Source organism: Indicator indicator, chromosome 10, assembly GCF_027791375.1.
Source record: "Indicator indicator isolate 239-I01 chromosome 10, UM_Iind_1.1, whole genome shotgun sequence".
NCBI classification, from domain to species: domain Eukaryota; kingdom Metazoa; phylum Chordata; class Aves; order Piciformes; family Indicatoridae; genus Indicator; species Indicator indicator.
The window spans coordinates 26,537,654-26,564,764 of NC_072019.1; the positions used below are offsets into that span (position 1 = coordinate 26,537,654).

The window sequence follows — 27,111 nt, forward strand, 5'->3', positions numbered from 1 at the left end:
CTTGGGGGATGATTCCAATGCTTGACTCTTTTCAAGGTGAAAAATTTTCTTCTGGATTCCAGTGGGAATCTCCCTAGGAGCAACTTGTACCCATCACCCCTTATTCTCTCCATCTGTCTCCTTGTAAAAAGGGAGTCAACATCCTGCTGGTAGCCATCCTTTATCTACTGGTCTGTGGTACTAAGGTCTCCCCTAAGCCTTCTCTTCTCAAGGCTGAACTAATCCAGTTCTCATAGCAGTTTTAATTTACTAATGAGAGCACCCGCACTAGAGCAGAGTTAACTGTGGGTAATCCCTGATGGGAGGAGGCAGGGAAGAGGATGTGGATGCCTCTCCCATCCTCCCCTGTCTGATGAGGATAGACCATTCAGCACGGCAGGGCAAAACCTCCAGGAAATAGATATAATGGGAGTCACTAGTAAGCCTTAATCAGCTCTGGGAGAGCATTAGGACTTGGCTCAGTTTCCTCTGCATTTTAGTGACTTTGGTGATAAAATTACTTGGCTCTGAACACTTCAAAACACCCTTTGCTACATAGGATCCTGCCATGTTTTCCCTTACAGTGTTTTCCATTCATTTGCACAAATTATCTTTTCTTTTAAGTGATGCTAAAATAAACAATGAAAATATACAAAGGAACCCATATTCTCTTATTGAATAATTAGATACTGTCTTTGAACACACACACACACACACACGCACACACAACACACCCACACCCCCAAAGTCTGACATACAATAAATCCAAGACAAAGCTTCAATTAGCCCAGATAATGCCCATAAACCCAGTAGTGCTTTACAAAGATATGTCAATGTCAGCACCTTTATTTTACATAGAGAAAATGGGAGTGCTGCGAGCAGACGTGGTCAAATCACACCATGTCCAAGAATTCAGACCCCTTTATTCCCAGACTAATTAGCATCTCTTCTAGCAATGTTCCTCCTCATATAAACATTCAACTACACTGTAACATACACCAACAGGAAATAGTACCCCTAATCCTTTGGAAACAGCTGTGCTTTTTCTCTAGAACTGCTCTGCTTATTTGCAAGTTGTGTGAAATGTTGCCTTTCTCATTAAAAATATCTCCAAAGACTAAAGAAACAAATAAAATTAAGAAGCTTTAATTTTCTTAGGAAAAAGAAAGTTTTGGACAATAGCAAAAATATTTCAGTGATCATCTTTGGCACTCAAAAGTATTCAAATACCCAAGATTTTTTTTTCTAACTGATAGAGGGTTGATTTAGATTAGATACTAGGAAGAAATTCTTCAAGATGAGGAGTGTGAGACACTGGAAAACGTTGCCCAGAGAAGCTGTGGAGGCTCCAAGCCTGGAAGTATTCAAGGCCAGGTTGGATGTGGCTTTGAGCAACCTGGTCTGGTGGAAGATGTCCCTGCCTATGGCATCGGGGTTGGAACTAGATGAACTTTAAGGTCACTTCCAACCTAAACCAGTCTGTGATTCCATGATCATTAAGCAACAAAAGTTGATGAATGTAGAACAAGACACAGAACAACTGAGCTCCTGATTAAGAATAGTCCAGATATGTGGTGATTATTTGATGACCTTCGATAACATCTTCTGCCCTCATGAAAGGACAACACACACAGGGGAAAAACAGACTAGGGTCCATCTGCAGATACAAACCAAAACTCAGCTCTTTCTACACCAAAGCAGCGTAACAAGCAGCCATTAGACAGCAAACTGAGACATGTACACCAAGATTCAGAGAAAGCTTTGGGTGGCTTCAACAGCAACCCATGCTAATCTCTGACAATCCACAATCCAGCTTCATCCAGGTACAACAGCTGCAAAAATGCACAAAGGAATCAGGCCCCTGCCATGTTGCAAAGAGCAGAAATCACCAGTGCAAAAGAGGGTGAGCAGAGTTAACAAGCACCATGGCACAAAGAGTTACTCAATAAGAAAAATAAACTTGGAAAGAAAAGAAAGTGGTTAGTCACCAGGGATTATAATAGCCCATAGTAAACAGTTCAGTTCATCAAATAAACAAAACAAATGCCCCATCCTGTGGGATGCTGGGGAATTCTTTGGAAGGAAGCACAAGCTCTCCACTTTCAGGGCATTCAGTCAGTGAGTTTAGTGGTGAGAAGCCCCAGCTCCCAGGAAGGAATATTGAACTTCTCAATGTCCTGAAGATGAGCACAGAACACAAACAGCAGGGTGTAAAAACTCAATTTACCAGTGGATTTAGAGAGGCTTGCAAAGGCAGCTTCAAAAAATAAAATCTCCTTCATCCAACTCTTAAGACCTTTCCAGCTCCTATTTCTCAGTAACAAACTGACAGTGCCTTCTGTTCTGGGTTTCAAAAATAAAAGCTCAGTTCTGCAAGGACTGCATCCTGTGAGGAGACCCAGTTCAGCACATTAAGGTTATACAGGAAAAGCCTCTGGAGGCTTTGGATTCGTATCTGTGGTTTGAGGAATGTGCAATTAAAATCAGTTGCTCCTAAGTGGCAGAAGGGTGGAGGCTGACAGTAACAAACTGCAAGCTCCTGTACAGTCAGTTGAAAACAGTGTCTTCTCCCCAGCTCCACCAGATACTACATTAGCAACAGTTCTGGCAGCAGTTTGTCTGCTGCTCGTGAAGCAAAAGGGAAGAGACTTGTTAAAATTCAGCTGACAGGTTTTTGCATCTATCCTCGGATCAACCACACACGAGTCTGTTGAGTGTGGAAGTCTCTCCACTGGCTTCAGTCAACAAGAAACAAAAGGCCCAACCAAGCACAGTGGTGAGGGCCCTTCATTCACAAAAGCAAACATTTCTCCATCAAAATGGCTCCACTGGATGGTTTGTGATAACTCTCAGATAAATTACCATAAGCAGCTACTGCTGGCAAGAGACAACAGAGAATGAGCGCTGACCTTATCTAGATCATCATCTATGCAAGCACTCAATGCAATGAGCAAGATGCACTGGATAGGAGAGACCACATCTGCATTACCATTAAGAGTCCTCCAGTTGCATGCTGCACACTCAACAGTGCAACTTGCTGCCATGGTGGAGAGCCTCAGATGAAACAAAAATCACATGGCATTATGAAAATAGCCATGCATTTTAGCATCCATTTCCTAGTCCAACCCACACCACGTGCCCTTACTCCAGGCTTTCAAACCGGTATGGCCACATAAAAACTGCCATGCAGATTCAGGGCCTTCTGCTTCTTCTCTGTCAAAGCGTAATGACACCCCAACTTCTGAGCTTCTCCAAAGCAAACAACTATTGCAGCTTCACAGCACAAATGCTTTCTTTCTGCCTAATGTTGTTATCAAACCAGGACAGGCAGGCGCAACAGATTCTGAGGGATGCCTAAGGGAGAGAAATTAACCCAAAATTCAGTACAAACAAACCTCTGTCATATTATGCAGCCTCAGGATACAGACTCATGACTTAACTAAATACACTTTTCCTACAGACTATCTCCTACAAACTACCACTCCATGTTAGTCATGCTTCTGAAGAGCACCTCTGCCCAGCACAGAGTTCAACACAGCAAACTAGGGGCTTATCACATCAACCATCACACGATCCAGTCAGATACGAAAGGCTCAGAGCCTGCTTCCAGTTAGCATGACCTTTTCCAGGATTTCTATAGGTTCTTGCATATATTTGCTAGAGAATGCAACAGTGACATGATGAGAGATACCACAGCTGAAGACAGGGCTGACAATACTGTGACCAGCAAAGCATTAAGAATTACATGTGAAGATATAGAATCATAGAACGGTTTGGGTTGGAAGGGACCTTAAAGATCATCTAGAACAGCAGGGATGAAACTATGAGCATGCACACTTTGAGGATGGCAGAATGGAAACCCCTTAGAAATAGGAAGACAAAGTGGAAGACTCAATTCAGAGCAAAAGGAGGTGATACAAGGCAAAACAGTTATCAAAAATATGGCTGACTCAGGAACAGCTTGAAGAGGTACACAGAAGAGATCCTGCTTTATGAAAGCAATGGGAGCAGAAAGGTAATTATTTGGCCAACTTGTTCCAAGGTGAAACCACACAGGAACCAAGCAAGGCACAGAAGCTTGTGGGATGGATATCCAACAGGTGCTTCAGAAGTAGGTGTCTATTCCTCAGCTATCTATCACTGCAGGGAAGAGGATTCCATGACCCTGAGTGCTCCATCCTGTGTACACTGCTAATAGCAGGGGTCCCTCCCAATTGCCTAATGCTGGATTATGCAAAAGATGATCCAGAACTGCCAAGTCAGGGCTTTGCACTATCATTCCACACTCCTACAGAGACTGCTGTGATAAAGCATTAGCCCTGGGCTCATTAACCCCTCCTCCTTCTTGCTCTCTCCCTATTAAGGCTGGGCACACAGCTGACAAAGCCAGTCTTCTGGTCTCCCTGTGCTCACACAGCTGATGCAGAGGGAAATGACAGGAACTCCAGCCCTTTCCAATCCCTAGTGACTCTGGCACAGCTAGATCTCCTTGAAGATGACCTTTCAGCCTGAAGCGAAGTCATTCTTCTAAGCCAGGGGTCAACTTACTCTTAGAGATCTCTTCTGAGATGATACCAGCTCCATGTCACAGCCTTTTGTCTGTATGAGGAAGCCTCAACGCATTAACACATTGGTGGATGGAAAGCTGGACATTAGCTTGCAAGGTGTTTCACGGCCATGTCCTGGGCTGATCCCCAGCAGCATAGGCAGCAGGTAGAGGGAGGGGATTCTGCCCCTCTGCTCCACTCTGCTGAGACCCCACCTGTTCTGGAGTCCTCAGCACAGAAGACATGGACCTGTTGGAGCAGGGCCAGAGGAGGCCATAGCAATGATGGGAGGGCTGGAAGCCCTCTGCTGCGAGGACAGGCTGAGAGTGTTGGAGTTGTTCAGCCTGGAGAAGGCTTCAGCGAGACTATCTGCTTGCCTGTCAGGACTTAAAGGTGTTGATCAGAAAGCTGGAGACACTTTTGAGCAGGGCCTGTTGTGACAGGACAAGGGATGATGGTTTCAACCAAAAGAGGGAGATTCAGACTAGAGAGAAAGAAGAATTTACTTACAACAAGGATGGTGGCAACTGACATGTTGGCCAGAAAGGTCATGGAAGCCCCATCCCTGGAACCTTCCAGGTCAGGTTGTTCAGGGCTATGAGCAGCCTGCTCCAGTTGCAGATGTCTCTACTGACTGCAGGGTGGTTGGATTAGATGATCCTTAAAGGTCCTTTCCAACCTAAACCAGTCTGTGATTCTATGGCTACATTGGACATGGAGCAGAACATGAACTGAGGAAACTCTGCAGAACCCTACTCCAAAACAAGAGAAGAACTCTTGTAAACTCAGACCATTTGTGCACACTATTAAACTCAGGGCACATTTCCAACATTGCCTGACCTAATCAACCTTCTTTGAGGAAAGCAAGATGTTGTAATATTTGTTTTCTAAGTCGACTGCTGCAAAAGAAACTGCTACAACCCAAAGCAACAATCCAGTCCAAATGAGCACTTCCAAAAACACAGATCCAGCCCCCAAAAGTTTGTTGAACTCTTGAAATCTTTACCACCACAGAATAACTTTGAAGGCTGCTAGTAGGTCTTGCTAGAAAATCTGACCTCAGAAAGGGTGATTCTGAGAGGATGGCCTACATTTCATCTGCTCTTCTAAGAGGACTGTAAACTTGTCAATAAATAGACATTCCTGAGGAACAACCACATTCAGCTTCCACAGTAACATTTGAAATACCTCTGAAGAGTTGATGAGCCTCTGTGGTCCCTGTCAAGAGTGAGAAGAAACACAAGAAAACAGCTAGCTGAAGTGCAAATAGTTCTTCATGGGGAGAACCACACATGAATCTGGAATTTAATATCCAGTCCAGGCTGTTCTGGGATGAAACAACCAACATCTGGTCAAGGGCGCCCCTGTGATGGTTTGAAACTGTCTTTTTAATTTTTCCTTGCAAAGTTCAGAACAGAGAAAGTGAACGAATGTAAATAAGTCACTATTGGGTGTAAAAGCAAAATAACAATTGTTCTAAACACTTCCATTGGATAGATAGAAATGTTTAAGAACTATTACCCAAAACAAAGTAGGCATTCTGCACATTCTGCGTTCGGCAGTGGGGGCAGTTGCTGGGCTGTCTGGCTGCTGTTTCTTCTTCTCTTCTGGCTGAAGATAACACGTACTGACCTTGGCAGCTAAGTTAACAACTTTCTGCTTAACTAACTCTGCTTCTCTGTCCAGGGGGGTCTGGGGGGGAAGCTCCTGGGAGAGAGAGAGGCCCCTTTGGGAGGGTCCCCTTGGGGGGAAGCAAAGGGAGATCGGTTGTGCTTTTTCTGTTGATTGTATATATTTGTGAATGTTGTGAATTTTGTATATTTGTACATATTCATTGCATTTCATTGTAGATTTTAGACTCTGCTTGTAAATACAGCTTTTCATTTGCTTCCAGACTGGGCTAGCCTGGTTATTGTTGGTGGGGGGGGAATTTCAGCTCACACCGACACACTTTTTATTTTTGGCGCTCCAACTCGGGGCTCGATTGCTTGTGATTTATTTCTGCTCAGATTAGGAAGCAAAATGAAGCTGTTTTGGGTTCTGAGTCATTCTATTTCATCTATTATCGGTGCAATTGTCTACAGATGGGCCATTTCTTGCATGATAGACAAGATTGTGAGATATGTGGCATATAAGTCATTTCTTTGGGTTAAGAACAAGTTACTGAATGTTGGTGAATTCTGTTGTGGTCTTATTGGGCTAAGAAGCTATGGTAACTCAACTATGGATGCTGCTAGCAGACACATTTGAGTTTGTTACTCCTCTTACAACTACAGAGGGTCTTTGGAACCAGTGGTACCCTAGATATCTTGTGCTAGCCTTAATTTTGTTGCTTCTTGGAATAATCATATGGCTACTGATAGCACTGTGTCAAGAAAGACATAAGGCTACTTGCTCTTCCAACTCTGCTGTGAATGTGAAAACCAAGCCAGTAAATTTGGTGGCCACTGTAACCAGAAAGCATAAAGGAGATGCAGACGCTGCAGGAGATGGTGCAGATGGAGATGAGGGTCCTTCTACTCAGGGTCCCTCTGTTAAGAAAGATCCTTCTGGTGAGGAAGAGAGGGTTAGCCTTAAAACTCTGGCAGACCTCTTGAGACCCCACATGGATGATGGAGATGTAGGTCAGGATGTAGACCCTGGTAGATTAGCAACTGCTGGCAGAGCCTCTGAACTCAAGGAAATTCAACGGAGGATTACAACAGGATTATGGGGACAGCAACCTCAGGATGATGATGATGATGATGATGATGAGGATGACATACAGTCAGCTAATGCACCCAGACAGGAAATTAGACATGTGAGGAAAGATTACATCAGAGGAGATAATGAGCCAGTCCTGTCTTGGCTAGCCAGGTGTTTTGATATGGGAGCCCCAGCATTGGTGGTAGGCGACAAGTCGGCCTCTCAGTTGGGGATGCTCTCAAAGGATACAGGCATAGACAGGCATCTAGGCAAGTGCATTGGTAAAGCTTCTCTGTGGGCACGCCTCCTACTGGCAGTCTCGCTGAGGTACCCCAGCAGAGATGATTTACCATGGAACCCTAAGCCTTGGACCACAATAGATGAGGGAATCAAGCGTCTGAGAGAGTTTGCTGTGAGAGAAATAATGTATGGAGATCATAAGACTCTGAATCCTGATGAAATTCCTGTTGGAACAGGCCTTGCCAAAAAGCTCATTAAGCTTGCTCCTCCTAATTATGCTACTATTCTGGCAAGCAGGATTGTGGCAAGAAATTATGGTGGAGCACCTCCTACTGTTGGCCATTTCACTGACCAAATGAGGCAATTGGAGGATAGTCTTGCACGTACTTCTTTGGTTTCAGCCATTGAAACTCTGTCTGGAGAGATAAAGAATTGCATGAAAGAGCTGAAGGAGGAACTTAAAACCTCCATATCCAACTTGATGAAGGGGGATGATTCTAATTCCTCTTCCTCCAGATGGATACAAGTTTCAGCTGTCAGAAACAGACGTGCTCCAAGAAGGCCATTCCAGAATAGGTCAAACCAAAACAGACAGCAGAGGCAATCACGTGGCAGTATCTGGATAACTCTGCGTGATCAGTTTGGTGAGAACATGAACAGATGGGATGGTCAACCAACTTCTGATCTTTTCAAGAGGTTACGGGAGCTGCAGAGGGGCAGATCCCGAGGTAGCAATACCAGGAGGGTAGCTGTCGCTTCCTCAGTTTCCCAGAACAACTCTGATAGCTCCAACAGTGATCCTAATTCTGGTGCTGGACGTTGTGCCAGCTGTACATGTGGAGGTAATCCCCACAATTAGGGGTGCCCTGCCTTCCGCCAGGGGGAGGTAAGGGATAATGGAGATAACAGAATCTATTGGGATGTGTACATCCAGTGGCCTGGCACTTCAAAATTTCAGAAGTACAGGGCCTTGGTTGACACAGGAGCTCAGTGCACCATAATACCATCAAATTATCAAGGGGGAGAATCTATAACTATTCAGGGAGTCACTGGTGGATCTCAAGAGTTGTTTAAGATAGAGGTTGACATAAGTTTAACTGGGAAGCAGTGGAAGAAACATACTATTGTAACAGGTCCTAATGCACCTTGTATTTTGGGAATTGACTTTCTGAGAGAAGGGCGTTTTAAAGACCCTAAGGGTTACAAATGGGCTTTTGGAATAGCAGCTGTAGAAATTGATGGAGGAAAATTGAAGTTGTCCATTAGACCTGAGCTTTCAGATGAATCTGCAGTTGTGGGACAACATGAGATAGAGGATGTAAAGCTGCCGGTTGCTTCTCAAACTGTGCATCACAGACAATACAGAACCAACCGTGACTCTTTGGTGCCCATTCAAAACTTGATTCGTCAGTTGGAGAGTCAGAAGGTCATCAGCAAAACTCATTCACCTTTCAACAGTCCAGTCTGGCCTGTGCGAAAGCAGAATGGAGAGTGGCGTCTGACAGTTGATTTCCGTGCCTTGAATGAAGTAACTCCACCCATGAGTGCAGCTGTACCAGACATGATGGAACTCCAATATGAGCTGGAATCCAAGCAGGCCAAATGGTATGCTACCATAGACATTGCTAATGCTTTCTTCTCTATTCCCATAGCAGAGGAATGCAGGCCTCAGTTTGCTTTCACCTGGAGAGGCATTCAGTACACATTCAATCGTTTGCCCCAGGGGTGGATTCACAGTTCAACCATCTGCCATGCAGTGATCCATGATGCTTTGGAGAAAGGTGGAGCTCCAGAACACATTCAGTTCATCGATGACATCATCGTCCGGGGTGAGACTGCTGAAGAAGTCTTTCGAGAAAGGTAACAAAATCATTGACATTCTCTTGCAAGCCTGGTTTCGCTATCAAGCGAGACAAGGTGAAAGGACCTGCCAGAGAAATCCAGTTTCTGGGAGTGCGGTGGCAAGATGGTCGCCGTCACATCCCAATGGATGTGATAAACAGAGTCTCCACCATGGCAAATCCCATCAACAAGAAAGAAACTCTGCGTTTCTTAGGCATAGTGGGATTTTGGAGACTGCACATTCCTGGATACAGTCAGATTGTGAAACCTCTCTATGATGTGACTCGAAAGAGAAACAGTTTCCAATGGGGTCCTGAGCAACAAGCAGCCTTTGACCAGATCAAGCGAGAGGTAGTCCAAGCGATGGGTCTGGGACCTGTCCGAACTGGTCCAGACATGAAGAACATTCTGTACACAGCCGCGAGTGACAATGGTCCAACCTGGTGCTTATGGCAAAGAGCTCCAGGGGAGACACGAGGACGTCCTCTTGGTTTCTGGGGTCGTGGCTGCAGAGGCTCAGAGGCAAACTACACTCCAACAGAGAAAGAGATTTTAGCTGCTTATGAAGGAGTGAAAGCTGCTTCTGAAGTGATTGGAACTGAGTCACAACTTCTTCTAGCTCCTAGATTGCCAGTTCTGAATTGGATGTTCAAAGGCAAAGGTTCTTCACCACATCATGCAACAGATGCTACCTGGTCTAAGTGGATGGCTCTGATAACACAGAGAGCTCGAATGGGAAATCTCGAAAGGCCTGGTTTGGTGGAGGTGATCACAAACTGGCCAGAAGGCACAAGCTGTGCTAAACCTCCAGAGGAGAGAGTAACTCGTGCTGAGGAAGCTCCTCCTTACAGTGATCTGTCTGATGATGAAAAGAGATATGCTTTGTTCACAGACGGTTCCTGTCGTCTTGTTGGGAACAAGCGGAGATGGAAATCTGCAGTGTGGAGCCCAACGCGCAGAGTTGCAGAAGCGAGAGATGGAGAAGGAGAATCCAGTCAATTTGCAGAGGTAAAAGCTGTCCAGCTAGCTCTTAACATAGCTGAACGTGAGAGATGGCCAAAGCTTTATCTCTACACTGACTCGTGGATGGTAGCCAATGCCTTGTGGGGTTGGCTGAAAGACTGGAAGAAGAATGGCTGGCAGAGGAAAGGAAAGCCAATCTGGGCTGCAGATCTGTGGCAAGACATTGCTGCTCGCATTGAGAGAATCCCAGTGAAAGTGAGACACATCGATGCTCACATTCCTAAGAGCAAAGCTACTGAGGAACAACAACACAACCATCAGGCAGATCTAGCTGCAAGAGTTTCCCAGGTGGACACAAACTCTGATCCTGATCCTGATCTTGACTGGAAACACCGAGGTGAGCTGTTCTTAGCTCGGTGGGCCCATGACTCGTCAGGACATCAAGGCAGAGATGCAACCTACCGATGGGCTCGTGACAAATCCATTGACATTTCCATGGATGCTATCACACAAGTCATCCATGACTGTGACATTTGTGCTGCTATTAAGCAGGCAAAGCGGATCAAGCCCTTGTGGTACGGTGACCGATGGTCCAAGTACAAGTATGGTGAAGCCTGGCAGATTGACTACATCACTCTACCTCGTTCTCCATCTGGTAAGCAGTATGTGCTGACTATGGTAGAGGCAAGCACTGGATGGCTGGAAACTTATCCAGTTCCTCATGCAACTGCACGTAACACCATTCTTGGTCTGGAAAGACAAATCCTGTGGAGACACGGAACTCCAGAGAGGATTGAGTCAGACAATGGAACTCACTTCAAGAACAATCTTGTAAAAAACTGGGCCAAAGAGCACGGCATCGAGTGGATATTCCACATTCCCTACTGTGCCCCAGCTGCAGGGAAGATCGAACGCTACAACGGTTTGCTGAAAACCACTCTCAAAGCCATGGGGGGTGGATCTTTGAAAAACTGGGAGAAACATTTAGCACAAGCAATCTGGTTAGTGAATAGTAGAGGTTCAGTGAATCGAGCTGGACCTGCCCAATCAGATTTGTTGCGAAAGGAGGAAGGTGATAGAGTTCCTGTTATCAGAGAAAAGAATCTGTTAGGCAAAACTGTTTGGGTATTTTCTCCTTCAGGAGAGGCCAAACCTGTCCGAGGGGTGGTTTCTGCTGAAGGTCCTGGTCACACCTATTGGGTGATGCAAGAAAATGGTGAAATTCAGTGTATTCCACAAAGAAATCTAACTTTGGCTGAGAGAGGTTAAATTCAGAGTGTTGCGCAGACACAGCATCGCGCCCAAGAGGAGAGTTCATGAGATCTACGGTGCACGAACCCTGAGAGCCCTGAGTCACCTGAGAGTCCCTGTTCCTTTCTTCACTCCATCTGCGAGGAAACAAGCTGTTTGCTGTTTTTCCTGTGATTTGACTCTTTTGAATCATCTACATCTGAGATAGCTGGAATGGACTATGGTCTTTATTCACCTAGTGTTGTAGATATTATTTTAGATTAGATAAATGATAGTAGCAGCCAATGGAATTGTTTAGAAGGGGTGGACTGTGATGGTTTGAAACTGTCTTTTTAATTTTTCCTTGCAAAGTTCAGAACAGAGAAAGTGAAAGAATGTAAATAAGTCACTATTGGGTGTAAGAAAGCAAAACAACGATTGTTCTAAACACTTCCATTGGATAGATAGAAATGTTTAAGAACTATTACCCAAAACAAAGTAGGCACTCTGCACATTCTGCGTTCGGCAGTGGGGGCAGTTGCTGGGCTGTCTGGCTGCTGTTTCTTCTTCTCTTCTGGCTGAAGATAACACGTACTGACCTTGGCAGCTAAGTTAACAACTTTCTGCTTAACTAACTCTGCTTCTCTGTCCAGGGGGGTCTGGGGGGGAAGCTCCTGGGAGAGAGAGAGGCCCCTTTGGGAGGGTCCCCTTGGGGGGAAGCAAAGGGAGATCGGTTGTGCTTTTTCTGTTGATTGTATATATTTGTGAATGTTGTGAATTTTGTATATTTGTACATATTCATTGCATTTCATTGTAGATTTTAGACTCTGCTTGTAAATACAGCTTTTCATTTGCTTCCAGACTGAGCTAGCCTGGTTATTGTTGGGGGGGGGGGAATTTCAGCTCACACCGACACAGCCCCTCATCCTACAAAGATACCTAAACACAACTTCTCAGCCCCAGCAACTCATTTGCAAGATGGAGACCTCCAAAATTAGCAGATGGAATTATTTTCCTCAGTGTTATCAGGACCCCTTTGGCCAACAACCTGTCAGCATTGCAGTTTCTTTCCAAATAATAATCAAAATAATCATGCACATCTTTTTAACCCTTCCATGTACCAAGCATCACTTACAGTTGTATGATGAGAGACACTGCTTCCAATATTGAGGTTCTTGAGAAGCTGAGGAGACCCTCCATACTGCCCCGAGATCTGCTTCCTGACCTCAGCAGCTACAGTCCTGAAATGAGATGGGGACAACATCACCTCTGTGAAAGAATTACACTGAGGATGATACATCAGGTAGGCTTTATGAACAAAATCAAACACTTGGTGTGCTGGTGAGAGAGTCACCATGTGATGAGGACAGACCCTGTGGATGAAATTCCTGGAGTTACAACATTCTCACAAGCCTGAGCATACATATTCATAACAGCTATTATTATTTTTTCCCTTTTGTGAAATGCTCTTTTTGCATATCTGTGGCAATAAAATGTGTGTGACCCTGAGCACAAATAAGCCTGTTCCCAGTGGGCTGCTTCCAGCTCCTACTGAGGAAAGCTCTCGGCACCCCTCAGAGGTTCCAAGTCTGGTCACACATCTGCTCCTGTCTTCTGCTTTCTCATTTTCATCCCTTGCCTATTTTTGGATTTTACAGTCACAGAGATGAGGACCAGCAGCCACTTTCCACCCAGTATCACAGATTCATAAATGGTTTAGGTTGGAAGGGACCTGAAAGAAAATTTAGTTCCAAATCCCCTGCCATGGGCAAGGACACCTTCCACTAGCCCAGGTTGCTCATGGCCTCATCCAACCTGGCCTTGAACATCTCCAGGGAGGGGCACCCATGACCTCCCTGTACAACCTGTTCCAGTGTCTCACCACCCTCACTGGAAAGAATTTCTTCCTAAACTCCAGTCTGACCCTCTCCTCTTCCAGCTTCAATCCATCCCCCCTCGTCCTATCACTACAAGCCCTTGTAAAAAGTCCCTTCCCCAGCTTTCTTCTTCAACACCCAGCTCAGGGGCAAAAAAACAATTCCATGCAGGGTGAGTCGAAACATCTAGGGAACAATATATGGGGAACAACCAAACAGATCAGAAGAAAAAACTGACTCCACTTTCATGTAGGAAAGGTGGTGGGACTATGTTGACTAGCAGCTGAATAACAGGGCATAATGGTCTCTGCCACTGAGAAATCCCACCACTGTGACTAATCTCACCAGGAAGGATAAGCAGATAAATCCTTCCATGTATGGAGGCTAAATTCCACACTGTGCCCCTCTGAGGGTTTCTGTTTTCCCCAATAAGTTCCATTTTCACTGGTAAGCCTGAAAACACAACAGTTAGGTAAAGCCACCAAGGGAACATCTCAGCAAAGGAGGAGAACATCAGAGAAGGAAATGTTGATAGTCAAAGGCTATCTTAACAAAGAGCCCCAACATAACCATCAGTGTTCCAGCAGTAAGCTGCAGCTCACCCCAGCAGTAGAGCTGGGACAGCCAAGTTTTGGAGTATGGTAGAAATGGTTCTGTTTCACAATCAACCCAAAATCCCAGACTGTTTACATAAAAAAATGGTTTGTTGAAAAGCTGATGACTACCCCTGGTCTGCAGGACTTCACCAACACAAGAGTGCTCTTCTCCAGGAGCCAGTGACCAACTTATTAGTGCCAAACCCACTACTGACCCATTATTCACTGGATCATAGCAGTGCAGACCACTCTGTCTCCCAGAACAAAGTCCCAGCTCCAAAGAGACACTAATCAGTAGGTAAGAGAGAAGAAGAAGCTGCAAGGTGACTTTTTTTCCTGCTGCATTAAGCCATCTTTCTGGGAACAGCACCACAGCTAACACTCACTCAGGGGAACATGCTGTGTATCAGCATGGTGCAGGAGCTGGTAAAATGCTGTCAGGTAAAGATGGTTAAACCTCCACTGAGCAAAAACTTGACATCAGGTTAGGCTCCCAGCTTTGGAACTGGTGGGGCAGTGCATGCAGGAATTGGGGCACGTGGAGGCAACTGATGTCAATGGATGAGAAAGGAACTTCAAAAGGGAACTAGCTGGGACAACCAAGCCTACCATGGAGAGCAGATGTTTCCTCAGGCCAGAGAATGGGAGTAAGACTAGACAGAGGAAGCATTATTTTGTCTTCTAAAAGAGTGGACTGCAGAAGGGAGGGGGGAAAAGAAAAGTTTTATGCCTCTGGCTGCAAGAACTCCTTTGCTTTGTGTTTGCCTCTATCCACAGGAGGCTGTGTTTTCACTTCTGGAGGGTGGCTTCTGACAGCAGACCAAACAGCTTCTGCTGGGGATGGTCAACGTGCAGGCTGTCTGATCACCCCCTGGAAAACCATCTTCCCTGCTCCCACCAGGCACAGGCATGCACTCACAGACACACACAGAGCAGAAAACCACACACGTGCTGCAAGCATTTATAGGAAACTGTGGAAGGTATGACAATGGCTGCTTGGTGTGGACAACAGTGCAGCTGTGGCTGGTGAGATTTAAAAGCTTGCCCCTGGGTTGCTGACAACCCCAGCCTTAAATCCCATCTCTTGGTGCATGTTTTGTGTGACTCCTGATGCCCTTCACTGAATGGCTGGCAGGAAAAATCAGAACTCACATTTCACCACAGAGCACAACACAGGAAAAGCTAAATATCTTTCCCCGTTTTCAAGTGACATACATTGTTTCCAGATGGAAAATATAGCCAGAGGAGGAAACCTGCCCTCAGCTGTGAAACCACAGCTGATGCCCAGCCACTTCAGTTGGGGCTGCTCCTACTACATGGAGTAGCTCCTTGTAACCCAAGATATGCTTTCTGATAGACTCCAGAGAGGTTCTCAGTCCTTTCCTCTTCTGTGTGTTGGTCTCAGCTGTGCTGTATGTGGAGCACAGTCTGTCAATACACCTTTAACTCCAGCAATGATTGCTCTTTACCCCAACTTGAAGAAGCGGCACGCTCAGCTGCAATTACAGCGCTGCTCAGGGGCACTATGAGTTTGTATAGATGCTATCACAATGTCCAACATCATCCCCACTGAAAAGGTCACTTGATGCAACAGAGGAAGATACATGGCAAAACAAAAGGGTAGCACTGAGCAGCACAGCTTCTAGCCATGTGCTTGGAGATGAGTGGCTGCTCCATGTTGCTGCCCCATTAATAACCTCACTGGATATTAAAAATTCCCCTGAAGCACAACCACAGAAAGTCAGAACTGAACAACCTCAAATGCATTTGACCAAGACACCATCATTCTTTTCAAGTTTTAAGTGGTCCTACCTCTCCAGCTTTCCCAATTACCAAATAAACCTCTCCCCACAGGAAGTCATTGGCTTACTGTCCAAATCTCCAAATTCCTGAGTGGAGTCTGCAGGACATACTAGTACTTACTCCAAGCCTGCAGTGTAATCCACAGCTCTTGTTGGGCACTCTTTCTGTATCACTTCATTCACACCATTTCCCCTACTGGAAAGCATCGTGCTCCTGACATTTAGAAACCATCTTCTCACGTAATCTGATCACCAAGTGTATTTATGGGTAATCTATACCCACTGGGGTTTGTGCCAACATCATCACTTAGGTTGCTTTCCACCTACTCCTTCCTACTTACAAGGTATTCCCTTCCAAGCCTTCCTCCTGCAAGGCTAAGTGAGGTCAGGTCCTGCAGCAGGCTTTCTGCTCTCTTGATCACCATGATGGCTCTTCTCTGCATTTGTTCCAGCTGGCAATTAGGCTTTTTAATACACTGTATTTCATCCAGGTAAGGCCTGAGCAGGGCTTTTTAGAGCCAAATCAGCATTTTCCTACTGAGAGAAGACCTTGGATGACTACTTTTAGGACTGTTCTCTCACTGCATGGTCACAGAGGGTCATGGTTTCCCTAAAGCTGACAATACACTTGCCTTCTCCTTCAGTTCCAAAAGCTGTTTGTCCCTGACAAATGCCATCTAGCCATGACTAGTAAGATCATGTTATATTATAACCTTGACCACCATTTCTAACAAGAAGCTATGCTTCCTAAACCAACTTGGGTTAAACTGTGGTTACACCAAACCAAACCAAAATAATCAATCTCAAAACAGTCTCCAAATGGAAAAAAAAAAATCCATTTGGCAGAAGAGTCAGCAAAGCTCCCGATAATTAAAAGGACAAATAAAAATCTGCCTCTTTAACAGCTATCTTCTATCCAACATGTAACCTGGGATCTTTAGGCAAACATTCCAGTTAATTACAGCCCACAGCCTCATGAATGTCTGTGTTTAAAATACATCTTCCCTAGTCACTTCCTTTCTGACCCTCTTCAGTGGTTAATTATTGTGTGTGTGGTTCACACAGAGGGGGGAAAAATAAAAAAAGGAAGAGGAAAAAAATTCCCCTTGGAACTGGCTTCTAAAGCAAAACAAGACTGGTCATTCTCAAAGTACTCTGAGCTGCAAACAACAAAATGAAACCATTTGTTTGCACTTCCACTTTACTACTCACAAAAATCATTTCTGTTTCTACACAGCCTAGCCAGCCAAAACCAAAAATTGTTCCTTTTTTTAGCTTAAACAGCATACTGGAAGTATCAGCCCTTCCATTTTGCCTTCCCACAGAAAGGCCCACCAAGACCTGTCCAGTTAATGCCAAGCAAGATTAAGCCCTGTCTGCTCTCACAGAAAAGGAGGGTCAGTATACAGTCATCTGGATCATCTGCTGAGCACAACTGAGGAAGTTTCTCTTTCCCACAGCGCTCCCCATTCTGAAGGAGCAATGCAAATTGTTTGCTTCTCCCTGTTCTGCTAAGTACAAAACTGTTACTCCTGCCTGTTCTTCATCTTGTGTGTCACGTGCAGTGACTCCACACTCACCAAGCCTTTGCCTCTTGAGAAAGACAGCCTGGTACAGTGAGGCATCTGTGCCAACCCATAGCAAAGCTGCTTGTTCTCCTTCAGCAGCAAACTGTATGTACATAGTTTCCTTGTTACAGTGAAAGCATTCCCCTTTGTTCAGCCAGCTCACTGGAGTACAACCCTGCACATGGCTGGAGGCATCTATCCTGCTCTACTCACTACACTTGGATCCCAATCCTCAAAGCCAAGTGGCACTGGCCAGCTGCCTCTGCCTTGCTGCTGCAGTTGAGATGACCTCTCCCTTTGTCCCTCTGTGCTCCACCTGTGCTCTCCTGCCTGCAGCTCCGCTCCACTCAGGCTTGAACCATGGTGTGAGTCACCAGGCATGTGTCGCAGAGGAGGAGGGAACCTGCTCAAGGGAGAGCTCCAGCCTTGAGCTACCCTGACAGCTCAGCTGTGCCCTGGACACAGCCTTCCCCCTAAACTTGAGGTCCTGTTTCCTTCAGCGTGAAGTCCTTCTGCTTTGAGTGAAATGGCTTTGACTTACAAGCCAAAGCTAAGGCAACAACCCAGCCTGATCCTGACTGCTGCAGGGTTAATGCACATTCTTAAATTAACAAAGATGAGCAACAACATGTTCACTTTTTCCTTACCATTGATTAAACCAGAAAACACCAGACAATGCTGCCTGGGGTGCTCTTACGGTAATATTTGATTATTAGAGCTGAAAGCATCACCCCCAGGATGCAGCAAATGGAATTAGCTCCCAAGACAGCTTGCTGTGAAAATCACCACAGGACTAGATTCTTCAGGAGAGATCAAAGTCACATCTCACATTAAAAAAGCCCAACCAAATAATTCCTTGTACAAAGAGCTTTGTAGCAGAGCCTTGGAGAGGAACTGCTGTCCCTTTGCTTGCTTTAAGCAGTCAGAGATGTTCTTGAGAGTAGATTTAGATTGGATGTTAGGAACAAGTTCTTTACGACGAAGGTAAAGGGAACAGGTTGGCCAGGGAGGTATTTGGGACTCTATCCCTGAACATATTCAAGGTGAAGCTCAACAGAGCTCTGGACAACCTGATCTAGTTGTGGATGCTTGCTGCAGAAGGGGGCAGATTAGATGACCTTTGGAAATCCCTTCCGACCTAAACCATTCTATGATTCTATGATCCCCAGCGTGCTGCTATTCCTGCACAAGACATCCACTACAGCTGAATGAGGGCAGGCAACGTGACTTTTGGAGAACAGGAAAAAGCTGCTCTGAAGCCTCTGTTAAAAATATTTTCAATTATTTGTGATGGTGTTTTGACAGGGTAAATGGCATCTGGATGTGGGAGGAGAACAAACTGCAACGAATATCCTGCTGCAACCGCTACATTTCTGGCCCAATTCAGTGCTGCTCTGCTATTGGTTTCAGTGGGTGAGGGTTTCACACCACTCCTGTTTACCCTTAGGCAGGGCAAAGGCAGCTGTCAGTCTCCCTGACAGATCATTCAGGCAATGTAAAAGGGCTCTAAATGAACACAAGTGTAAATTTAGTCTTCCCAAGTCACCTTTTACAGAACCCCATCGGTGTAAAGGGCGCTTCAGCAGAAACAAGATGCTAGCTGTGAATGCAGTGAACAGAAGTGTTTTCCCCTCAGTTTAAAACCATCAAGACAACAAGCTATGATTACTCCAGAATCTGTCCATATGCAACATAAAAGCCTTGGATGATGGGGAATCCAAATCACTAAATGCCTGACAGCAGGGTCACCCTTTCAGGCAGAGCTCTGCTGAAGATCCCTCAGTGCCATGGCAGACAGAAGCACCTCAAAGCACCATGAGGTTCCTGTTCACACTGAAGCATCTTGGTAGGGGCTGGACCCACATGGGTGAAAACAACTTCTTCCATCAAGAGCTGGGGACAGGAAAACTGAAAATTCTCCACAAGAGAATAAAGACCAGTATAAAAAAATCACACTGTGGGCTTTGTGTGGGGCTGAAATGCAGACAAAAAAAATAGAGGGTAAGGCAGGTATGTTCTTCCATGTCTGAGGAGCAAAACTCTTTTTGAGGAAAGACATTTTCAAAATGGTGGTGGTCTGACCATAGAGGTGGTGGATTCCCTGGACAACCCCATCCCAGGATGATCCAAGAGCAATGGCAAAGCACTGAGATGTGGGGCTCACATGAAGGGCTGAGTTTGAGCTGTGTTATGTTGAGTGACGTTTAAAGGGTGACTGTTTTTCTGTATTTGAACCTAAAAAACTTGCACACCTGCCCCTGGAATGACCAGAGTGACGGGACACTGCATGCTTCTACCACAGGGACAATCAGGACCTCAGAAGTGACTTTTTGTTTTTCACTGGTACAGCCTCCACATCCTATTTCACTGTCAGGCAGCTCCATACCCAGAAAATATATTGGGATAATGCAACTTGTAATGTGAAGCACACACATGTGAAGGGGTAAGTGCTTGGTGGGGACAGCACAGCACACCCCCAGAGAGGCCAGACACAGCACTCAGCTTGGTGGTACTGGACAGCCAGCCCTGCTGAGAGTGAATATTGGTTCTTCAGGAGTAATGCAGTGACTGTTTGAGTTTTACTGAAACATCTTAATGAGTGAACTGTATCTCTGGTGTGGATTCTGCCTTCTTCCAGCTCTCCTCTAGCCCCCCAAACACCCTATGAGCTGAAGAGGGGTACTAAATTGAAATGCCTCTGTCCTTACATTGAGATAGAGACCACAGTGTACATGCAGCTACAAAGGTATTATGATGCTGCAGAAGGACACGTTCCAAACATATGTCCCATTAAAAATTAACCATTCCAGACCAGATTTAAGGTATTATTAACCCACTATAGTAAGTTTAACTCAGGAGCTTCTTCTTACTAAGTACATGTGATGGCCAAAGTTCAGGCTAAAAACCCATTCCAGTGTAAAGACTTGCAACAAAAATGCAGCAAGGACCTTGTCAAAAAGACACCTAGCAACAAAGAGCCTTAATGAGAGATTCTGAACCTGCTGCAAGCAGTCACTGAGAACTGCTATGCCCAAGGACTTACAGATTCCAGCAGAACAGACACTGCATGGCACTGGACTTGCTTGCCTGTATCCCCTTGAGGTGCAGCATGCTGGCTGAAGAAGGGCTGTGAAGACCACCCACATCTGTGGTTTAAGGAATAGAGCAGCTGATCCCAACCAGCTTAGAAACTTGCACCTGCTTGGTAGGTAGGTCTTCAAGCAATTTACCTTGGTGGATCTGAACTACATCCCATTTGAATTCCATGCTTTTGGGCGAACCAAGAGCAGCATGGTTACTTCCTGTGAATAAGACAAATGCTATGTCTGCCTTGATGAGTAAGCCAAACCGGAGGGCAGAGTGTGAAAATGTGATGGATCTATTCAGCATTAAACAATGGAACTGGGGAGGGCTTCCAGCCACCACCAACACAGCTCCTGGAACTTCCGTACACTGCTTGCTTGAATCTCTCATCCTCTGAAATAGCAACAATCACAGCAGCATATTCTGTGTCAGCATGAGAAGCGCTGCAGCTCAGTCTGGGCACCTCTAGATACAACACTTCTGCCCACAAGTCTTTGCCCTCACATGCACTGGATGTGCAGCAGGAGCACAAGACTTCCTCACACAACACACTAGGATATGGGAAATCTCAGAAAGAAATACAGCACTCTTATAAACAAGCATGAAAGAAACAGTTGGAGATGCAACAGCCCTCCTCTGGGAGGAGCTGACCTCACTACAGACCACCCAGGTCTTTCTGCAGGTGTAAGCCACAGGAATAGTAAAACTCCATGGATGAATCTGACATGTGAAAAAGACCACCTCTGCTTGCACACACACACTGCTGCTTTTTGGTTGGTTCGAAAACACATCAAGTGGATCAGATCAAAAGGTGCACAAAGGTGGCACATCTGTCCTACTGCCTGATGAGCTTAGAGCCTGATGCAGGCAGCACCCTCAGTGGTCACCCTAGGGCCATTTTCTTTAACTTCCTGACAGGGTTGCAGGACTTCTACGCTCTCACTTCTAGTGCTTGTCCCTCATGTGATTATTTCTATGACTACCATCAAGAACCAGGAAAAATTGTCTGGCAACAAACCCTTCTCTCTGCATTTCCTAGACCCTGCTCTATCACATTAACCCCTGGCTGAGTGTGATGGGATTGATAACACCTCTCTACCTTCTACCTAGCCTTTTCCTTCAACCTCTTTTTTCTCTATCTCAGACTCTTCTTCGTCGCATCCTCTGTAATTGCAACTATCTGTACCCAGCTTTCTCATTCAATGGCATGAAGATGTTACTCTTGTCACTACTGTTCACAGCCTCCTGAGCAGCACCAGCTAAAGGGATGGTTCCCACTTTCACCTTGCTGCTGGTTAGAGCTAGGAGAAAGGTACCATGGTCACCAGCTGCTGACCTGCAAACAGAAAAACTGTGGTTCCCACCTGGAACCACATGCCTAGCATGGAATATAGATCTGCAGAAACCTGGTATGGGTAGGTGATGTCTTATATTCCTCTTTAAACAAAACAGAACTTTGTGAAGTACAAGGATGTTTAACGCTGCAAGCCTCAAACAGCTCTGTACGCCCAGGGAGCTGTGCCCATATCAACCAGCCACTCACCAGGCACAAAAGGCAGGGATGTCTTCTCTCCATTTTGCAGGCAGCAGGGAAACGGGCGGCCAGGGTTGCTGTCCCTGGAGAGGGCTCCGGCCGCTCGCCCCCGTGCTGCCCGCCGCAGAAGGAGGACGGAAGGCGAAGCGGGCGCCCAGATGCCGGGGCCGGAGCCTCAGCGGGCACCACGACGTGGGCAAGGCTGGGACAGGCTCCGGCACCCCCACACCGACAGGAAAGCACTGGCCGTGCCGCCGGGAGCGCGGGGCCGCCCATTGTACGGCGAGAGGGGGCTACACAATGCGCCCGGCCGGCCTTTGTTCACCGGGAGCTGGATCAAACGGCGCTTTTCCTCCTTTTTTTCTTCCCTCCCCTCCTCCACTTCCCCCGGGAAGCGGCAGGCGCGGGGCGGACACGGCGCTCAGATGGGGCCGCATCCCCCCACCCCTTTGTTGCAGCCCCGGGGAGAGCCGCAGCCCCGCGGCGCCGGCCTGGGCGGCCCCTGCCACTGGCCACTCGCGGCAGGCCCGGCGCGGCGGCCCGATCCCGGTGCGGCTCGGCCCGGCCCGCGCCGGTGCTCTCAGCAGCCCCAAGGCCGGGGAGCGGCGGGGCCGCGCCGGGCCCGCTCGCCCCTCATCAGGGGCGCGGCAGCGGCCACCCCCGCTTCGCTGCTCGGCGCCGGCCGGGCCCGGCAGCCCGCCCCTCTCCCGGGCCGGGGAACCGGAACCGGGCGCACCCCCTGCACCCCTGTTTTCGGCTCCGCGCCCGCGCTACCTGCTGATCTTCTGGGCGAAGGCGCGGCGCTCGGCCATGGCTCCTCAGGCTGGCGGAGCCGGGAGCGGGGAACGGGTGCCGTAATGCTCCGCCGAGGCGCGCACCCGCGCGGCGTAGCCGGCCCAGCTCCCACCCTCGGCGCTTGCCGTGCCCGCCTCCTCCGCCCCCTTCCCGGGCAGGGGCCGCTCCTCGCAGACATACGGCGGGGCGGGCAGGCGCGGCCGGGAGTGACCAGCGTTGGGCTCCTGCCCGTTGCCGGTGTCCGGCCCGTGGCCCTCGGGGCAGGCTGGGGCAGCGGGGATGGGATCGGCAGCGTCCCGACCGCGGTGCCCTGGGACTCGATCAGGCTTCATCGAGTCCTCTCGTCATCGCTCTGGTGCGGGCTCGCCCTCGCTGCTGCCGCTTTATTCCCATTTAAAAAAGGGAATGAGATGGGGATAGGACTTTAAGGTCCACTCGCGGTTAGGGAGGGTGGCTCTTCAGCCGCCTCACACCACCCAGCACCTCACCTCCTTGTCCAGCGGAGTCCAACTGGAAGGTCTGTCCAGCTCTGGGCTCCCCAGTTCAAGAGAGAGAAGAAACTACTTGAGAGAGTCCAGTGGAGGCTACAGAAATGCTGAGGGGTCTGGAGCACCTCTGGGAGGAGAAAAGGCCTGGGGCTGTTGAGCCTGGAGAAGAGCAGCCTGAGAATAAATCTGACTAATGTTCAGCAAGAGCTAAAGGATGGGGGCAAGAGGATGGGGCCAGGCTCTTGTCAGCAGTGCCCAGCAACAGGACAAGAGGCAATGGGCACAAACTGGAATCCACAAAGTTCCATGTGAACAGGAGAAACTTCTTTTCTGTGAGGGTGCCCAGAGGGGTTGTGGAGTCTCCTTGTCTGGAGAGATTCCAAACCCAGCTGGGCTTTGTGATCCTGGGCAGGCTGCTAGTGGGTGCCCTTGCTTTATCAGGGACATTGGACTAGGATGATTTCCAAAGATCCCTTCCAACTCCCACCATGCTGGAACTCTGTGATTCTGTAGGCAGCTTAGGCCTCAGCCCAGAACCACTTTTGGGGTCTGGTGGGTGCCAACCCCCAAAAGAACCTCCTTAACTCCAGGGTGCCATGCGTCTGCACGGCATGGCTGAGTCCCTTGGCCACCCATAACCCCACCCATTGATTGCCATGCTCTGGTACCACTGTATTGGCCTGCAAGGATGAGACTGGGATCTTGGCCTGTCATACCCTGTATTTGGAAAAGCTAAAAATCATCCCTAACAGTGATTTAAAAGAGGGCCAGAATAGCCTAACAACCATCTTTCTATCCAAACAGGTCACTACTACTGGCCTCTCCAAAAATGTGTAGCATTTGAAGTCATCCAAATAGGAAGCAGAGGCAGTGGGTGGGTAGTTAAAGGTATTTGGGGACTTCGCACAAAACAGCTGAAGCTAGGACACGTTCCAGCAGATCCCTGAAAGTTGGTATTACACAACATATGCTGTGCATTAATCTAAAGCAGAGAACTATTAATAGTAATCCAGAAAGTGTCCTAAAGCAGCAAGTGCTAATTCACCCCATCCCATCTGCCTGCACCGTGTGAACATTTCCAGCACATCGTGACAGCACATCGTGGTTCTGTTTGGCCACCAGCAGGGCACACCGATCTCCAGCTGCACAAAACTATTGTGATTTCTGTTTGTATGTGTTTGTGGAGGGAACGTCAGGCCCCCAAATCTGCAAACACCTACATGTGTGAGCCACCCCACTGGGGTTCAGTGGTCCCGTGTGGGTAGGAAATGTGCTGTCAAGCATTACACGGATGCAGGCACACACGTGCACACAGATGGAAATCCTGCAAAGCAAAGACCTATTGTGTGTGGCTGAGAAAGGGCTGCTCTTCTCCAAGGAGGAGGGGAGAAGATACCCCACAAACGTTTGCCAAGACAAAGACTTTTGCACTTGAATTGCTGCCTGCATGTAGGACTGCACACAGGCTAAGTCCATCACACAGAGGGGATGGGATAAGCCAAAGAGCTATTGACCCTCTTAACATCCACAGTGGTGGATGCCCCATCCCTGGAAAAAATTAAGATCAGGTTGCATGGGACTTTGATCTAGTTTAAGATGTCCCTGCTCACTGCAGAGGGATTTTAGATTAGATGATCTGTAAGGTCCCTTGCAACTCAAACCATTCTACAGATAAGTTTTCATACATATTGTGTGTGCTTCCAAAAACATGGAACCTAAGCATGAAGGACCACCAGAAATGTTTCCTCTTTCCCATCCCATATGGAATTTCCTTTCCAAAAAGGCATCAGTCTAGAAGGCATGAGGGCTAATTTAGTCCTGCCTTAAGGGAAAATGTCACTGCCTAACTCTTTGATAACAAAACTGGGACTCCTGCATTTCTGAAGAGGGAAACTTAGCGCTGCCAGAAGGTGCAAAGAGCAGTCCAGCCCCACAAGCCCTGAGATACTCAATAGAGAGTATCAAAGGTCAATCAAGTGACCTCCTGGATTTTCAGTTTCATTTTCTTACTACCACAAACAGAAGAACTTGATTAAGTTGTGGGACACAAAATCAGCTCAGAATTACACCCAAAATCGATGTACAACTTATCTCATAGCCTTCTACAACAACTTTGTCAGGGAGGGCTGTTTAAAGACCAAGGGCACACTCCAAAATGCAGTAATGAAAGGGCTGACTTTAGGTCTCTGATGAGCAGGAATGGCTTAGCTTGAAACAGCCACCCTCCACCCATACTGCCCACCTTATGCTTCACAGGCATCTGAGACATATGTCAGCTGCTTCCCACATCTCCAAAGTCCATAGCACAAGGCCTTGGGGTAGCTAGCTGCTGAGTTTTGGTGTCCCTGTTGTTCATCTGTCAGTGCCCTGCTCTTCACAGACTTTTTCTGCAGCTCAGAGCTTGGCCAGATGAACTCCAGCAGACTGATTCCAGCCATCCACCCACCTCTGTGCTGGAGGCAACTAACGGGAAGTCGGATGAGACCTGCCTGCACATTGACTGTGCCTGACAGATGTGATCTGACATCTGAAACTGCAAGGAAGGAAAACTTTTGTGGACACCAGAGTTTGAGGTGGGGACACACATCCTGCTCTGCCACCCTTGCCAGAGAGGCCACAGTCTCACTGAACACCAGGGCAACAATCAAGCTTTAAACTACCAGTCCCTCCTTGACAGTGGAGGGTCTTGCTTTGCAAATAAACAGGTTTTCTCCACACCAATGGTCTAAATATAGGCAAAATTCCTCAATTAATTTAGGAGTGAACATCAACACATGAATTCCAGAAAAATATCGAATATTCCTCATGACTTTTCTGACAGAAACAGACCAGCAAGTCTACAAAGGTGGTGCAAACGACTTTCAATAGTAAAAAGATCACTGAACTTGGCACAAATGTACACAATGACCTTGTAAAGAGAGCCAACAGCTTCTGTAGACTGACTAAACTTTGCAATGCATGGAGCATTACCCAAGTCAACAAAACAGTGATTATAAAGGGGGAGGGGTGGGGGGGAAGAAAAAAGGCAGACTTTTACTATCAGAAATCCAATCATGCCACACACAAAAATCCCTGCTCTCAACAAATCCTCCTCCATATCGCTCCCCAGTCAGTATGATCCATGTTGTGGCACCACTTGTGGTTTCGAGGACTAAGGTGAGTGCTGCCACTGCCAGGCACTTTCCTGCCTCTTCTCATCTTGAAAGTGAAATGGAGGAAATGTTTTGTCTGAAGAAACAAACTCATGCTTTGAAAAGAGGAAAATGTGACTGCTTGGACATGGAGACCCATTACATAGAACTTTAGTCTCCCAAGAAATGTCTCCAGGCATCTCTTCAGAAACTAGGAGCTTTTTCTGATTCAAAAACTGTGTGGCAGATTTTGCCTGTAGTAGAAAATGGAACTATTTTCTGTTAAATTAGGGTGAAATGGTACAAAGCTTATAATTTTGAGTGTTAGCCTCCAAATTAGGACCTTATTTTTATTTTTCACAAAGTTGTTTGTGCCTATGTATACCTATACCTATACCTATAACTATATAGGGGTATACCTATATCCCTATGTATTGCCCTTAGGGGTGTCAGGCAGCCTAGAATGAAGGTGAAGACAAATCAGGACTAATTTCAGTGAACTGTGGACACTGCAATTAACACCTCCACACAGCCCAACTTAATTTAAATTAATATTTGCACAGGGGCTGTGTATTTCTAGTAACCAATTTAAAATCTGAAACTTTACCAGCATTATGAGGATACTAAATAGCTACTACGGCTTATCAGATCGTATTCGTCATCACCTTTTAGAAAGCAAAGAAGCAACCTACCTTGCTCTACACCCAGGTCCAGTGGTAGAACATCAGCCTTTGAAAGACATCACTGCCT

General features: G+C 46.9%; 1 protein-coding gene across 1 annotated transcript in view; it reads right to left on the reverse strand.

Annotated features, from left to right (window-relative positions):
• The window catches only part of DOCK7 (dedicator of cytokinesis 7), a 120,039-nt gene extending 104,071 nt beyond the window's left edge, over nt 1-15,968 (reverse strand). The window contains exons 1-2 of the mRNA XM_054384559.1: nt 15,883-15,968; nt 12,622-12,727 (exon numbers count right to left, since the gene is read on the reverse strand). Coding sequence (XP_054240534.1) covers nt 12,622-12,727; nt 15,883-15,968 — 192 coding nt within the window. The remainder of the gene's footprint in view (nt 1-12,621; nt 12,728-15,882) is intronic.
• Between the last annotated feature and the right edge of the window lie 11,143 nt (nt 15,969-27,111).